At 36.2% G+C, this 17554-nt stretch overlaps 1 protein-coding gene across 1 annotated transcript in view; it reads left to right on the top strand.

Moving 5' to 3' along the window:
- ME1 (malic enzyme 1) overlaps positions 1–17554 on the top strand; it is a 155735-nt gene that overhangs the window by 41924 nt on the left and 96257 nt on the right. The window contains exon 3 of the mRNA XM_031057147.1: positions 3781–3930. Coding sequence (XP_030913007.1) covers positions 3781–3930 — 150 coding nt within the window. The remainder of the gene's footprint in view (positions 1–3780; positions 3931–17554) is intronic.

Raw genomic sequence — 17554 nt, 5'->3', positions numbered from 1 at the left:
TAGACAGAAGTGCATCATCTGATGAAACGTAAATGCTCTGTATGGCAGCATTTTACATTGGTAGGATTGGCTGGTTTTGCTTGGAAAGAGGGTGTGTGTAAATTCATAAAGCTAAGTTGCTAGCTAGTGCCATGGCATGACATGTTTTGGCACTGCTGAAATGCCTTTGTTAACTTGTAGCATGAAATTGTTGTACTCTGAAATACCAAGAGCTCATATACAAAATGAATGTGGAACAGCAGCAAGTCAATTGCCTGGTATGCTGGAAAAAGGACACCAGTAAGAGGAAAAAATTTTATTCCTCTGACTTAATTTGGAAAAGCTGTGATGGATTCTGCAAGGTTTTTTTTTTTCTCCTCTGTATGTTCTTAATTGTCTTTCTTCTTGCTCAGTATTGATACTAAAATTGTTGCTCCTGGCACGGTGACATCTTTTGCCTGAGCTTTTCTTTCTTCTAAGAGTCACGCTGTAAAATGTTATACTGGTTGTGTTAACATTAGAGAGGGGCCATCAAATTGCTTTTCCAGAGAAGACTGTCTTATTTTGTTTTTTCTTAAAGTTCCCTGTCTTTAATGAATTTTTATATAAATACTGATGAAGCAGAGTAATAGAGCTAAGTGTCTTACACAGATTAAAAATAATAGCCTTTCCTCCCACCTTCTTTATTTGCTCTCATATTTTTCAAAATAAGAGAAAAAAATGTGGGATTTGTTCTATTTTCACCTCTCCATTTGGCCTTGTAAAGTGTATGCCAGTGATAGTTGGGCCAGTTATCCTAAGAATCATCAGTAACTTTCTGGTAGTTATATCAGTTTTCCTTTGGATTTTGGATGATATGTGGGTTACATCCTTTTGTTGCTACTGTATTTCATTCCCTTCACAGTAGCAGACTAGTATGGAACATTCTTAGGTGAAGTAAAGGCCAGGGGAGAAGAGTGACATGCTGAAATTTGAATGCTTGGCAGTTTCCTCTGTCTGACTTGCCAGACCCTGGTTTTTGTCCTCTGAAACTCTTCCCTGAAATCTTCATTCAGGACTCCTTATCTGAAGACAGACAATACTATTCTTCCTTTTTATAGCACAAATGATTGTTTTCACTGTTTTATTACTTGTTTTTGTTATGTTTTCGATTAAATATGGGTTTCAGTAAAAGATTCTTAAATACTGAATTTTAAATATATTCTTAAACACAATGCTGAAAGGTACTTCATGCTTTTAGTTGTGTAGATACTTGGATGTTGCTAAAAGATGCATACTTGTTGTCTAATGCATTATAAACAACCCTACATTGAAAATGAAGCATTTTTGGTTTTCCCTTTAGAAAGAATTTTTGAGGAATTTGATGCCCTTAACGAAGCAGATTGCAATCCTGAGAAGGAAGACATATACCTGCCATTGAAAAAGCCTAATAAAAATTGCACTTCCCTAGAAATGTTTTTCACTTTATAATAGTGTTTCTTATACTTATGTGGATATGATCAAGTATGTAATATTTGAAAATATAAGTAGTATGCAGTTACTCCTTTTGCAAGTTCTTTAGTATATCATGAATATAAAAGTGGCATGATAAATACAAATAAGAAAATAAACCCCCAGTTTAATGCCGTACCACAGTAAAATGAAGTGGAGAGTTTTAACAAATGGTTAAAACTGCAGGTTTTTCATTTGAAGCCCCAAGGGAGCCTTTTGCTAAGCTTTTAGTTTCTTTTGTGAAAGATTTCTTTACCCCGTTTAAAATCTAGGCTTGATCTGAGTAATAAGAAATGATGATGAAAAGGTATTTTATACTCTTAAGCCACACCTCATTTTAAAAGAAATTGATAAAAAAAAAAAACAACAAAAAAAACCCCCCCAGCAACTGCTTAGGAATGGTGCTGTGGCTCACATGGTGTTGAAATGTCCAGTATAGAGTGGGGGCCAAAAATATGCATGATATTCTCTAACATCACTTTAAATGTTCTCTAGTAACAAAAGGAAAGTCTTCATGTGTATTTACAACTACATGTGCAAGAACTTGTATTTCAGGATAAATGTTGGGATAGTCCATCCTCAGGAGAAAGGTTTTAATAAAGAAAATGCTCTGAGAATTCAAGGACATTGCAATATATGCTATATCATAATGAAATACTGGGAAAATGAAAGGCTCTAGGGAAATGTAATAATATGAAAGAAAATTAGTGTGTGTGTATGTATATTTGTAGCTGAGACTTACAAGAGCAGGATATAATTTAACCTTGGAGAACATTCAAAACTAATGTGTATGATGGAAGGTGGTTCCAGCTGTCTCATGGTGATGGTATTTAGAGAAACTTCAACTTTTTAGTTTCTAGATCTTTATCTGTTTAGGGTCTAAAATACCCTTCATGACGTAAGGGCAGGGATATTGTTTTGTCTCACTTCTGTCACCTCATTAGAGTCACCAACTGCCGAACTGGCTTCACTTGCTTTGGTTATAGTGCTGGTTAAAGTTTTACAGAACAGGTCCCAAAAGGAGTGCTTCCCTGATACACAGGGATAGGCAAGCTAAACTTGAATGGAATGCATTCCGATTTACTAAGCTGTTCTTTGGTTACCTGACTATATTTGTGTCTTCCTAAAGAATGAATTAGATTTTACTGGGGCATGTGATGCCTATGTAGGCAGAAGGAAAGTTCATATTAATAATAGTTAAGTACACAAATCTCTAGGCTTTTGGAAGAAATGTGTTTTATATGTATCCCCAATACTTGTGTAATGAAATGGTGGGCATATTAAACTTTTTGAGTGCAAGTAATTAGTAATCCATTGCAAATTAAAAAATAAACTACATAAATTGTATACGTAAGTTAAAGATTTTATATAAGCCTATTGGTATGTAAGACTGCTTATTTTTTACAGGAATACTTAACATTGCTGAAACTAGTCAATAGATAGGTAAGGTGTAAGATCACTAAATTTCTAAATTTTAAGTGTTCACAAAGTGACAATCATACCTGTGTGAACTGGTATAACTTGAAGTCTCGCATAGACTGATATAATTTGTCACACTCAGCCCTGGAGTTTGGCTTCCTGATGGGTATCTTGAAACAGTAATGTAATTATTCAACGGAAGTGTGATGGTAATAAAAATTAGTTCAAGCTAAATATGAACTTTCTTTCAGTCTTGTTTATATGGTTCTTTTTTTCTCATTGGTTTTCTTTTTAAATAAATATAGAACTTCCTCAAAATTGGTTTTAGTTAGGAGATATAACATTGCAGGCTTCAAGTCTAACATAGACTTAGGGGATGAGAGGCCATGTGTGTCTGCTTTGTTTTCAAAAGCTTTGTTTTTCAGTATTTATTTGAAGTATTAGTCTGGATTTAAGATAAATTTCTGTCTAAGAAAGAGCATTCAAAATGTTTTTAGTTCTGTTTTCTTTGGGCAAGTGAGTAAGCATTTTTAAATTATATTTAATGCTGGTCTCATTTCAAGTGGAACAACTGATATACACAGATAAGGCTCTGACAGACCAAATCCTCGATTGCAGCACAGTGTTTTATACCTGAGAGAGATTATCTTCCTGAGTGTGTAGAGTTTGACAATTTTGTGATGGCTTCAGGTTCTCTGTGTCAACCAGTTTGTTATACTTTGTATCTGAACCATTTGTGCTGTTAAGACTAGGAGGAATTTGAATACTTTCAACAAGACAGAGGCTATTATAGAACAAACATAATTTTAACTATCCAAACACCAAATCTATTTCTAAATCTACTTTATATGTTCCCTTGACGTCTGTCTAATTTTATGTAATTCTCCACAGATACATGCTGCTAATGAGTCTTCAGGATCGAAATGAAAAGCTTTTCTATAAAGTGCTGGCTTCTGACATTGAGAAGTTCATGCCTATTGTTTATACTCCCACTGTGGGACTGGCTTGCCAACAATATGGTTTAGCATTCCGGAGGCCAAGGTATGTGAGTTTATACTTCAAATAAAAGTAATTGAATCTTATTTTCCTCTTGGCAGATTTCTGTAGGGGTTTTTTTAACAGCTGCATGTAAGCCAAAACTGCAGTAATTGATATCATCCAAGCTACACTTTTGGTCTACATTAAACAATAATTTGTGCATTTCTTATCTGCATTAAGAAGGCAGGGGGTTGGTTGATTTGCATTAAAACATGAGTATATTTTTAATCTTATTGACTGATTATAACTATTAAACTGTATAGTATATGTACTGTATTATACTGTATAGTGTTACTACTATATTGGTTTAGAATCCTAACTGCATATTAGAAGAAGACAGGAGAAGAATGGAACTTTAGTTTTAGTTTTGTCTTAGAAACTTGAAAAGCATAGACTTTTTCCTGTATAAATATTTATGTAATTGGTATTTTATACATACATACACACGCACACATATATATATGTTCAAACAATATGTGTACTAACTAAGGATGCATTCTGTGTGTATCTACTGATGTCTTAAAAATTATCACAAATCATCAAAGTGCCTGTTTCACTGCTTAATGATTTCTTGCTTCATAGGTTGGTTACTGGAGTGTTTTTATTCTGTGTACAATATCTGCATTTATAAAATGATGAGGAAGTGGGATGAAAGAAGGATGGACACTTCTGTTTCACTCTGCCTCTTGAACATCAACTCACCGAGTGTGAGTTGCTGTTTGAGAACATTGTGTATATCACTGCCTTCATGTGCAAACTGGAACAACACTTTGGAGCCTTCTGCAGAATTTTCTGGCAAAGAAAGAGATAAATGAGCTGTAGCTGTTAACAGAAATAGGTTTTTTACAGTGAAGGCATTGATCAAAAGTAAGAAGCTTGCAAGATGTAAGGGAACAAATGACTGCTTACAAATTCCTCAGCAGGAGATATTTCAGAGAGATTTATGGTTTCAAGGTTTTGTCCTTAATGTGAGAATCATTTTGGCCTTGTGACTAACATAATGAGTCAAGACCATCTGGTCAACTGTAGAAAACAAGAATTCCCACTTCTGTGCATATTAAAAAGTTCAAAAATACCTCAAGAATCCTTATTTAAACATGTGTAATGATCTGTGGCTTTTAGGTGCCTCCCTTAGTAAGAGAACTCATCTCCTTTTTCTGCCCCTGTATTTACCACCATGGTGATTTTATTGGCCTTCCAGGAAGTGCAAAATGTGTCTGGAAATTAAGTCTTTGCTTACACTGGTCTCATTAATTCTCATTTTGATATTCTTTGCAGATAAAATATTTCACAAGGAGCACCTCTGCCCATGCACGTACTTTTCCCTTTCTCCCAGATGTGTGAAGCATCTGTGGAGAAAAACACCCAGTTTAATTAGAGTCATGGAATTGTTAAGTTTTCAAAAGACCTCCAAGGTCTTTTTGAGTCCAACTTTTGACTGAAAACACCATGTCAAGTAAACCATAGCACATTTCTTGAACACTTCCAGGGATGGTGACTCCACCCCCTCCCTGGACAGCCTGTTCCTATGCTTAACCACCTTTTCAGTGAAGAATTCTTCTTGATGTCCAACTTGAACCTCCCTGGTGCAGCTTGAGACTATTTCCTCTTATCCTGTCATTCATTGTCTGCCAGAAGAGGCCAACCCCTGCCTGGCTACAACCTCCTTTCAGGCAGTTGATAAGTTCATAAGGCAGAGTGATAAGGTTACCCTGAGCCTCCTCAGGGCTAAACAACCCCAATTCCCTCAGCCACTCCTCCCATGACTTGTGCTCCAGAGCCTTCATCACATCTTTAGCCTTCTCTGGATGTGTTCCAGCACCTCAGTGTCTCCTTTGCAGCAGGGTTGGAATGAAATTATCTTTAAGGTCCCTTACAATCCAAACCATTCAGTGGTTCTATGATCTTTAACAGACTTAACTTGCTGCTTAAGAAAAATACCCACAATGCAGTCTTCCACTGCACCGTTACAGAGATATGTTTTTGCTCCTGAGAAAAACCTTTTCTAAATTATTCCAAAACCAACTATGCAAAGCAGCCAATATAATTTAGTTTAAAATTGCATTCTATACCATCACTTAGTTAGCATTAAGCCTTATATGCCAGCATACCTCATAAACAGCATCCTTCATGAGATGGATGGAGAAGAAAATATAAACATCAAATTTAATATTCTGCAGGAGAAAAGGAGTAAAAGATGTAAGGTTTAGTTCAGGCTATATCATCTTAAAATTTTGATTGATTTTTTTAAAGAAGTTGCAATCAAGGAACAAGGTATAATCTGATCATACCTTAAAAAAAGTATTCTCATCTGTAAGAACTGTCTGTATCTGCTTTATGCTGACTCATATGAACGGCCTGTCTTTACAGAGAAGTGACTGTTTTTCTTTCACAATGGTTTTTTATTTCAGAATATTTTTTAATACTGCCTCTTCCCACAGCTCAGGAAATGTTTGCTATTTCATAGTTTAATACAGATCCCATTAGAAACAGACTTGGAGGTAAATGAGTTAAAAATTACTCATTTGCTGCAGATCATATTTATCTCACTGCAGTTTGTAAAGCAGTGTCATATTTAGTTTATGTCTGTAAGGATGTTTTCCAATATTCAGTTATACTTCTTTACCTTGTGAAATGAGTTTGAAGTGCCTGGCTTGCAACTTATCTCTTGAGGCAAAGAACAGCAAAATTAATTTAGAGTTCAAAAAATAGGTTTCTCATGGAATTGTTAAATGAGATCATCTTCTGCGACTCCCTTATGTGTTTTTAGAAGACTTTATGGGCTCACATGATGTGCTTACAGTCACAGAAGGACTCTGGCTCAGGAAAAGGTTTTTATCCTGAAGCAATAGTTTGCAATTTTAGAATAATCATTTGTGGCGGACCAGCTGACCATCTGATTAAGCATCATTTCTCAAGTGAACCAGCTGCAAAGTAACTTGACTCACTGGTTTGAAGCTCCTCTGTATAACTGACATTTTTTTGTAATAGTCAACTATTGAGACTCAAGTCAAGATTGCATTACTTACTCTAAATATTCAGCTTTAAATCCACCAGTTTAATGAAGAATATTATTGTAGAAGTAAACAGTACAGATCTGATAGCAGATCTGTAACATGCACCTACCTACACCACATTGTTACATAAACATAATTAGAAGACCATTCTGTCTGGTCTTCTTCCTAACTGTTGAGGGGGATGAAGGAAGAAAGGATCCTTCAGAGAGCTGGTCAGAGAAGGAATTTGAGCCTGTACAGATAGGTTACATATGCTGGGAATATGATGAGGTTCTACTTCTATTGTAATGCTCATGCTATCATTAAAAACATTATCTCAGAATCTCTGTTAGATCATTTCTTGGTTCAGAGCTTCTCTCCATCATTTAAATTCCTAAAGAAAAAATTCTTCAGTTGCACAAGGCATGTACGTACACATCACAGCTTCTGATTACTTACCAAGAAAGAATCTATTTCTGTAAATAGATTTCTGAAATACAACAGTTCTTTCATCCAGCAAGAATAAATATGGGAAAGCTCAATGGAAATTTCCTCTAAGAATCCAAAATCAACTTTTTACATTGTATAGAGAACACCCAGAGTTTTAGATTCTTGTGTAAACTCAGCATTCAGAGAAGGGAGGTATAATTGCCAAGTACTGCTATGCTGAAGACTTTGGACATTGTTAAAATGTTAGGTGACTGTTTATATATTGCCATTCCTAGAAGGAAAAGCCATTTCAATCAGAACATGATCAGAGCAAGCCTGGGTAGCTGATGCAGTTACACAGGCATGGCAGAGTTCTCTGAAGTAATTTCCCAATGCAGGCACAGACTATCAGGCTAACTAGGAACCATTTTTAAAGCAGCTCTATTGGGTCTGGTGCAGTCTCTTAAAAGGCAAAGTATGTCAGCTTTGAAATTGTTTACCAGACTTCCTCCTCACTGAAGTGTGTGGTCACTCAGCACATAGAAATTTGAGACTTAACCCTTTCCTTTCCTTATGTTTCTCGAAAAGAATGTATTTATTTACATTTATTATATGTATTTATGTCTACAATGATTCAGATGCACAATATTGAATGCAAATGTTGTAAATGTGAGTTCTTTTTTGTTGACAAATATTTACATTCTGAGATTGCCAGCTGCAAGATAGCATCACTTTTTAATAAAGAAAAGAAATAGAGAATGGGGAAATATTTATTTCCTGTGGCAGAACATGCAAAATGTTAGACCTTGGCATCAGAAGTTGCAGTCTGCTTGCCAGCACAAGGTTGATCCCTTGATACATTTAATAATATTTTTGTGGTTTTTAATGAGGTTTTTATTGGAATTATTTTTCTTAATTTCAGTGGATGTCTGTGGCATCCAAGTCTCTTCAAAAACCGGATTTGGCTTACTGGAGGCCAGAAACTTGTCAAGTACTCCATGATCACATGAGCCAAGAAAGTTCAGTTCCTGAAGTTTTTTGAGACTCTGTCTCTCCTTCAGATCCATGGTGTTGTCTTGATTGAGACTACTAGAATGTCTGGACTTACTTCAGACATTTCTGGTTACTTCTTCACCAGTATAACAGCTCCCTTAGGTTTTCTTTCAGCACATCTATGTTTTTTCCTCCCCTAGATAAGCATATATTTGTATACATATGTCTATTTAGGGACTTTATTAGTATCTTCATTTAGTTAGATGTAATTATTTTGTAACATAAAATTATATTAAAAGATGTAACAAAGCACTACTTTCACAGTTATTTTCCCTAGTATTTTCTTCTCTGAAAACTATATAGAATTTTAATCTGTAAGTGGAAAAAAGGAAATGTGCAGGCTTTTTAACTGATCTCTTGTAAGGTCTTGACTGTTAGGACAGCATATGAAATCAAAATATTTTGCATTTAAGGCATAAAGAACAGCAAAATGTTTCTTTGAAAATAAACTGTTGGAATTCTGTTCTACAGAAGGATCTGCTTTGAGTGGCAAATTACTTTGTAGCATTTCAACAGAGAATTAGTATACCTGTAGCATTTCTTCTAATTCTAGACAACCTTTCGCTTAATGGCTTATAAAGCCTCATGATGCAATCTCATAATGCTAGGTCAGCACTACCTACTACCTACCAACTAAGCCAGTTGCAATCTCTCACCAAGGAATTTTGGAAGACATGTTGGTTGTTTTTCACTTTCATTTTTTGTGAAGATGACAATTGTTGACATATTCCAGGCAACTTTTTTCTCTTTCCTTTTTTTTCTCCCTGTGTATAGCCTTACCATTGAGTTCATTGCATCCAGTAATTTTACTTTCTGGCATGATTCTGATCTTCTTTTACTCTCATCAAGCTAAAACTTTGCTTAGCATTCTGTTGCTTCTGTGCCTTGAAGGTAAGGCTAATAGAATCTTCCCAGCAAAATATTTGCTGTGCTCTGAAAAGCTGGAAAAGGAGAATTAGCAGAGTGTTGAACTCCTCTTTTCTCCTGGACTGTCTTGTAGACTGGATTGTTCCCAACATGTATTTAACTTGGTCTGTCAGCAGACAGTAATGGTGCTGCAGAGAAAGGTGTGATGATCTTGCACAGATGTCAGTGGGCCTCATTTTGGTCATAGAGTGCTTTGTAAATATTAAGCCAGTTTCTCATGTAAGAAGTTATTGAAGGAAAAAAAATTCTGTCTTGATTTTTGAAAACATAATGATATTCTTCCATTTATTTGCATGTAGTCATCTGGTCTCTCTAGAACTGTTAAATTCATGGTTTTCCATAATATTTTGGCAATATGTTTCACCATTTAGGTACAGTGTGAATTTTTATCTTTTTATTAAACTTTCTCCTCAGAATAAAATCATGAATGATTAGCCTGTGCCAAACTGAGAGTAGGTAGTGCTGACCTAGCATTATGAAATATAACATCCTCCATGTTTTTTGTATGTACTTGGTGCTTGCGTGTAGGTATAACCTACAGTACTTGGAGGGGGTGGTGTTTGCAGAAGTAGCACTTGGAGTTGTTCTTCCATTTAGTCTTGTCTGAGTTGCAGCTTTATCTATTATTAGCCTCTTCCTGTTCTCATAAACTTCATACATGATTTCTTCTGCAGGTAATGTTTCAGGGACTTTTGATCACAGTCATAAAAGCTTTATCCTAAAGCACATCACAAGCATGGAATTTCTGGCTTTCAGACCTAAGTTTGTAGGTGCATGGCTCTATTTTTTCTGGATGGAGTACATCTTGGCTGTGAGCAGGAGGAAATGAGGCCATCCCTTCTCAAAACATAACTCTCAAAATGTTTGGCAGCAGTCAGTGTTTGGTCATTCTTAACACAGTTTTCTAAGGAAGACAGCTAGTAAGACTCAGTGCTCTTCTACAGACATCCTTGGTGGTTTCTAAGCACGAGGGCCAAAATTAAAATACTGGCCATGCCTTTCTGTTCCCTTGTTCACTTCCTTCACAGAGTCCTGGATGTTTCCAGGGGATCCCTGTCCTCATTTGGCTTGTACTGTTATTTTTTAATAATTTCTACTATTTGTTGTGTGAGGTTAGAACTGAATGTTCTCCCTTCTCCACAAATTTGGGGGACTCAAATTTATCTTTTCAAAGGCATCTGCACTTTGAGCTAAAGGGAACTTATTTCTGTGGGTTTTGGCATGTGATTATCTTATTTCATTATATCCTACTAAGACAGTCCTCTGAAACAAAGAAGTTTCATACAGATGCTTTTCACTAAATGGAAAAGACAATTTGTGTGACAGTAAGTAATGCAGTATTTATTAGAACCTTCTTGTTTCTTTTACTAAAACAGTCATCTTGTGGATCTACGTGCAAAAAGACTGGACAAAAAGTACATGATCCCAAGTGAAATGTCTTTACTCTGACTAATCTTTTCTTTCTAGTGCCAATACCACACAAAAGGTAGGCTATATCCTTTGCAACAAATAAACTATGTATCTGCATTTTAAAATAAAGGTTTTTTTTTGGCATGTTACAGTTTCATATCAGCAACTACGACTTGTATCAATGTATAACCATGTTACTCTTCAATGTCTTCCTATTTTCCTGGAGTTTTAGGGGGATTTTGACTCTATGTCTGCCTTCTGGTTACAAGCTCCCCAATTTCCCAAAGCAGTATATTCCTTAATGAAAGGTACTTCAAGGGCAGAGATTTTATTTCAATTTCACACCTTTACTTGGCCAAAGATTCCACTGGCAACACTAAAGTATCAGGTCATACAGTACAGTAGAGGTCTATTTATTAGCTCTAACTCTATAGAAGCCATATTTATCTACTACAATTTTCCCCTCATAAAAGAGCCTCTGTAAAACTGACAGATTTTTAGTTTCCTAATTGTCAACATCATTTGACTTCCAAAACAAACCTTAAGAGTAATTTCCTTTCAATAAGATAACTTTAACTTTCCTTAGTTCAATACCTTTTTAAGGACAGTCTATCAAATCCCATGCAGTGCCTGCATATGACATTACTCCATCCTTCCTTTTGTACAGAGTGATAGGTACAGTTGCCTCCCTTCTGCCTTGAGTGGCTCTGGGACAGCCCTGAAGTTGTAGCTTGCTCTTGACAGTGGTTTGCATATTGTATCCATCTCCATGGATTTGGATTCTGCACCATTCTAGTACTCATTTAGGACAACCCAGACAGTAGCAGCTTGTGTCACATGAACAAACAGACAACTGCAACAGAAAACAAACACCTTGCAAGTCATTGCTTGGGAAGTACTAAGAAAAATGTGTGGGTATGTTTCTCCTTCCTAGGGCTATGCTGTGGAAGAGGAAGAGCTTCCTTCCAGATACCAGTGGGATGAAAAATAAATGGTGTTGTTGCATGTGTTTACAATTAGGTATCACCAGCAGCAGGGATTTTTGCATTAGTAACATGAGCTTGTAGCAGAGAACTGTTATATTTGACTGATAAACATCTAGTGCAGGGTTTTGTTTTGTTTTAATATTGAGATCATCTTCGAGATAGAGGAATCCTACTCTGTCCTTCTATGCAAAGAGTTTTCCATGTCCCCAGTAATTCCTGATGTTATCATCTGATACTGCAAAACAAGGTACCAGTAGTATTCAGATGAGATGCCAGTGATTTAGAAGCATTACACTGCTTTATTAGCTCATTCTGTATATATCCCAGCCCATGCCCAGAGAATGTTTTCCTTTAGGGGTGTGCTTACACTGGAGTTTCTCCAGCTCCCATTTTCTGTACATTTGTTGCACGTCCTTTGGCACCACCCAAATCCCCTGCTTCCCCATTCAGCAGCTTCTCTGTTCAAAATGCTGTCATTACTCAGCAGTCCAACACTGTCTCATTGTTGCATATCCAATACAAGATATTTAGTAGCTTTATTAAAAAAACCCTACAGTAATTCCTGTAACTGTTTTGGTTAAGTCCAAAAGAGGAAGGAAAAACCCTAGTAAAATCACTTCAACTTTGCAGTAGCTTTGCTATTCTAACATCACAGTTTTCTGTCTCTATCTGCAAGCTTTCTAAATAGATAGTCAAGTCTAAAAATGAAAAATCAAAAGTGAAGACAAAGTATAAATATTTTCAGCCTTTAAGAGCATGACAAATGGGATGATTGTGTGTTGTAATACATCTTGTGTTTCTCTATAGCTAGATGTTTTGGTCCAGAAACTTTTTACATACTATATTTGGGAGAGCCATTTGCATAGGCGGCTTCTGAAAAATACAAGAAAAAAAAGTTTTGGGGTAGAAGTGGACCCTTTTATTTCTTTCAAGGCACTTTCATCCCTTTTTAGCAAAGCTATACAGCTGCATAAAATTGTTTTCTTATGGGCACAGCTGAATTAAAAATGTCAGCAGTGTTAATTATAATATACTTTAAAATACCAGGTCAGAATAACATTACTGAATCTATTGTAGAGTAGCAGTAACATCATGTAACTTGCAGCTGGGTGGAGAAAGGTTTGCGAGACATCTGACGTCCTGACCACTGCTCTTTGAGTTAAGTGGCGGCACTGAATGTCAGTTCTGCTTTTTGGCTAATGACTATTAGGTGATTAAGCCACACGCAGGAAGTTCACTGTCTTTTGGAAGATGGTGGGTAAGAGCCTGCTGGGAGCACAGGTCAAATAGATGAATCTGCATAAAGCAATTTGTTCTTGTAAGAAAAGCAAGGGCTTCCAGCTGAAGGCAGACAGTGATATAGGAGACTTAAATCAACTGGCAGAAATAAGGGAAACATTTACTGAGAAATACAAAAAAAAAAAAGAACAAGCTTCAGTTTGTACTGAATCAGAACCCATGCCTTTGGCACAAAGACGGTCAAGAGCCAATTCACATTTTTGCTTCTTAATTTCCAAAGTGACTACTTTTAACATGAATTTTTGTTTAGCCTTAAAGAAGAAGGGAGTTTAGGCGCTCTCACATCTTCATTTTAGTACTCTAGTATACTGAAATTAACTATTGTTTTTGGCATTCCAGTGGAATTTTCCACCTAAAGGAATAGCTTCCCGTTCCTGAGATGAAGCTGTAATGCAGCTTACAGAGACACAGCAGCACATTTCCATTTCAAAAGTTCACAATATTATGACAACTTAATTGTATCAGAGGGTATTTTTGGTTGCTTTTAACTTTTCTCTTAGTGTTCTTTAGATTTATTCTAAGCACATATGAATGTACAGGTTTGCTGCACTCTATGTTAAGGGTCAGGTTATTCATACAGCCTGTTTCAGGCAACAGTATGTCTGAGAGTTTCCCTTGGTCATCCAAAAGGAGCTTCTTAAACATGACATGAGATATTTATCTCTGGCAATGAAAATATGGAACATGGTTTGCTTTCTGTTCAATTAATTTTTTTTTCATGAATAAGTAGTATATGAGCTTGGGGACCTTGTCATTCTCAAGAAAATAGTGTATTGAAAAAGATTTCCATTTTGCCTTATTCTGCAAGCAATGTGCCTATTTCTACTTTTACTTTGCCACTTAACATAGAATGTAGTGATGCTCCAGTTCATGCATTGAAATGGAATTCTTCATGAGGATGGTTGTAATGCCAGTCATTTGGTGAATGGTTTGTTCATTCAGTCTTACAGTGCAACAAATGTCATCTTTGAATGATAAGATAAAATATGCCATGTAGACTTCCAAAGGCAATGTCCTCAGAAAATCTTGTGGGCTTTCTGACACTGGATTTGAGCCTTTGATTCCCTTGAAGAGGCTGGAAGCTTCGTAATGACGTTTCACAAACACTTCTGTTATGACTGCTAAATGATGTTACTTGAATACCCCATCACCCCATAGGACTGGCTCTGGCTGCTCACTAGGTCCTTTCTGTGTCCTGTGCTTTGTTTCCTGTATGTGTGTAGTGAAGAGCAGCAATATTAGCTTGTGTTAGCTGGGATTGTTGCATGCTGTGTCTTTTCCCCAAAATGTTGGTTCTGACTTCATGAAATGAAAATCTTTACTTGGGGTCATGACTGAATTTTTATAAAAAGGAAGGAAAGTATAAGGCTATTTGTCTCTGATGGATGAGGTTAATTTTTAACACAGTGGCCAGATATATTACAGATTTTTAATGGCCAAAATGTTTCCTTGGGGTTCCATCTGTTATAATTATTTTCTCAAATTTTATGATAAAGGCTTCTTGTAATTTTTATTGAGTCATAAAGCCATTATTTTTTCTTAAATATATTTTATTCCTATGATTAAAGCCACTTTGTATAGGTAATTTATATGTCCTGGGGTTTTCTGCAAAAATATTAATACTACTTCTGTGAGTGAATTTCAGAAAACAACTGGTGTGTTGGAACTTTGTTAACATCAGATTACATAAGTCTTAAGAATAATTATGCTGCTTCTCAGTATCTCTGTCTCAGATAGACATGGGCTTGCAGCTGTTTTCCCCATGTTAAAAGTTGTTATTGAACACAATACTAAAAATTTGGTCTGTCTCATACATTCATTCATGCAGTAAATTTAACAGGAGGTAAGTACAGAAATAGTGCTGCTCATCAGCTTGTTTGCATTTTTAAAAATATTCAAATGGTAAAGGGAGATTTGTGCTTTTTCAGAGTGTTCATTTTCAGCAGTTAGAGTCAGCTCTATTACTGGAAGATGGTGTCTCATTTCAGAAGTGACTTTTTCATTGAAGTTGGGTAGGATATGCCATAAGAATAAGTATTTTTTAGTAAGTCTTTACTTTTATCCTGGTTACTAGTTACTGAGAGCAAATTATGGTGATCTAAAGGTCAGTTAACAGGCCTTAAAAGATGTTATTGTCTAAATACAGGAAATTTTCCATGTTCCAATGAGCCAAGGCAGCACAAGTTGTTGAAGTAAAAAAGGATGGTGATCTCACTTGTTTGAGTATTTCACAGTTTAAGTAGCATTTGAAAGTTCTTTTTTTTTTTTTTTTTTTCTTTAGGTAAACATCCCTAGCATTGCAATAATACAAACATGATAACTATTGAAACAGAACAGTAGGTTATTTTTTGTCTTAAACGTGAGTGGGTCTGGCTCTGGTAAACTGTTCTCTCATTCATGGTCTTCAAATACTTCTATTTGTGCCCATTAGAGTGTAAGTAATTACGTTATTTATTGAGCAACTGTCAGAGGAATTTAAGTAGCTTCTGGAGCAAAAGAGCTCCAGTGCTTAAACCATAGTATTTTGCAGAGTCTGCCTTTTCCTTTGCAAACACATCCCATTGAATTGCTGCTGTGTGGTTAAGCAGCAATATGTAAAAGCTGATTATCTAGATTACTGATACTTTAGGAATATAGTAAAATCAATAAATTCATGTTTTAAGGAGTGACTATAAAGATATTATTTAATTTAGTCTTTTTCTGTATGAAAAAGATGCATCATTAGTTTGGACATTCAGACCACAAAATGCTGTGCAAGCAGAGGAGGTGAGGCACTAAATGAAAAACAGCCTTAGATATCTAGATATACAGTAAAGAGTATTTTATATGAGTAATGCAAAACATCTGCAATGACTAAATCCATGAAGTTTGTACTATGAAGTATTTTTAGTATAGTTTGAGGTAAACATTATGGTTTCCAAAATTAACTGGAGATTTTTTGATTATTTGTCAAGTATCAAGTTATAATTATTTTTGGTACCATGTAAAATTGGTTTTAAAGTTTTCCAGTGCAAGGCTTGTAATGGTGTTACTCTGATTATTTTCACAATATAATTTTTTGGGGGTTGAATGAGAGCAGTCGAGGTTGGGTTGCTTCATTGGGTTACTTTTTATTGTAACAAAGCCTTGACTTCTTTGCCCACTTCTGGAGCCTATCTGGTGGGCATTTTACAGAGTAAAAGCAAAATGTTTCAAGAAAAAAAGATGTTTTTTACAAAAATCTGTGTACATTCAAACTCATAATGTAGAGATTACATGCTTTGGTAGCAAGAATCTCAAGGGGCTGAAAAAGTCCAGACCTTTTGGAGAAAAGTACTAAGACAGGATTGATGCAGGTTTTGTCTCTGTCCCTTTGTCAGGTTTTGTCTCTGTCCCTTGTCATTTACCTTCAGTCTGTACTGCTATGGGCAGCTTGTAATTTTTTTTTCACTGTCACCTGCTCTCTTGTGTTACAATTTAGAAAATGTCTCCTGTATGCAAGCTCTGGAACCTGTTTCAGATGCAAAAGGGCAGAGGGGGCAGTGTCTGTGTGATCTGGCCCCTGGCTGCAGGTGTATCAGGACTGTTACAGCAAGTTACATAACTCACTATGTTGCAAATTGTGGAATAGCAGCCCCTGGTTCTCTGCTTCCCTAATCCCGCATGAGGTGGAAGAGGGAATGTGCTGAGACCTGAAGTTGTTTTTCTGAGTAAACCCATGGTGTGGGCAGAAGGAATTTTATGTGAAGTTCCTGGAACCCATGGGGTTGTTTGAACCAGCTCTTCTGACTGAGTGCCACCTGGATCAGTCTCTTTGAAGCGCAGTGTCCATTGTCATTTATCAAAGAAACAAGGCAGAGCCATGGACTCTGGTTGAAGATCTTGGGCAGGCTTGAGTGTAGTGTGGATACTGTATTCACTTCTGGTAGTATTGAGAGCACTGCAACTCGCTGGGGCTTGCATCAGAAAAATTATAATCTTAAGTAGCTATCTAGCCCAATTGTATTTTTAATTTTTTTATCATTATAATGTATTTTTAAATAATGTTTTAACATTTATACTAAAAGATTTTCCCAGCATCAGAATCTTTGTGTTACTAGAGTTATGTACTTTCTATTTCTCCTAACCTTACCCTTTCTTTTCTGAAACTTCATTCCCCTGAGGTGATATTTTCAAATGCCAGGCTTACAGCTGCGGTCTTTCAGGTTAACTTTATCACTTTCCTGCTTTAAAGGCTAATTCACATTGGATACTGTATAGTTCTTTAAGTGGTCCAAAATGTACTTCTCTCTTCTCTGTAGATGTTATTTTTAACTGTAGTGACTATTGGAGCATGACAGTCACTAATAGGGATTGATGAGCAGCTTTGATGGACTTGGGCATGGGAAAGAAGGCTACAGAGGCTGCCAACACTGGATAAAGCCTGTCACGAAACAGTGGTTTTCAGAAGAGATTCTTTAAATAAAACTAAATGCTAGTTTGCTCCTGTAGCTGAAGATAGACCTCTTGACATAAGCATTTCCTATTTACAGGGATTATGAGGACTGT

Source organism: Geospiza fortis, unplaced genomic scaffold, assembly GCF_000277835.1.
Source record: "Geospiza fortis unplaced genomic scaffold, GeoFor_1.0 scaffold190, whole genome shotgun sequence".
Taxonomy (NCBI): Eukaryota; Metazoa; Chordata; class Aves; order Passeriformes; family Thraupidae; genus Geospiza; species Geospiza fortis.
The sequence above is the reverse complement of the archived record's forward strand: the minus strand, read 5'-3'. Positions and strand labels throughout refer to the sequence as shown.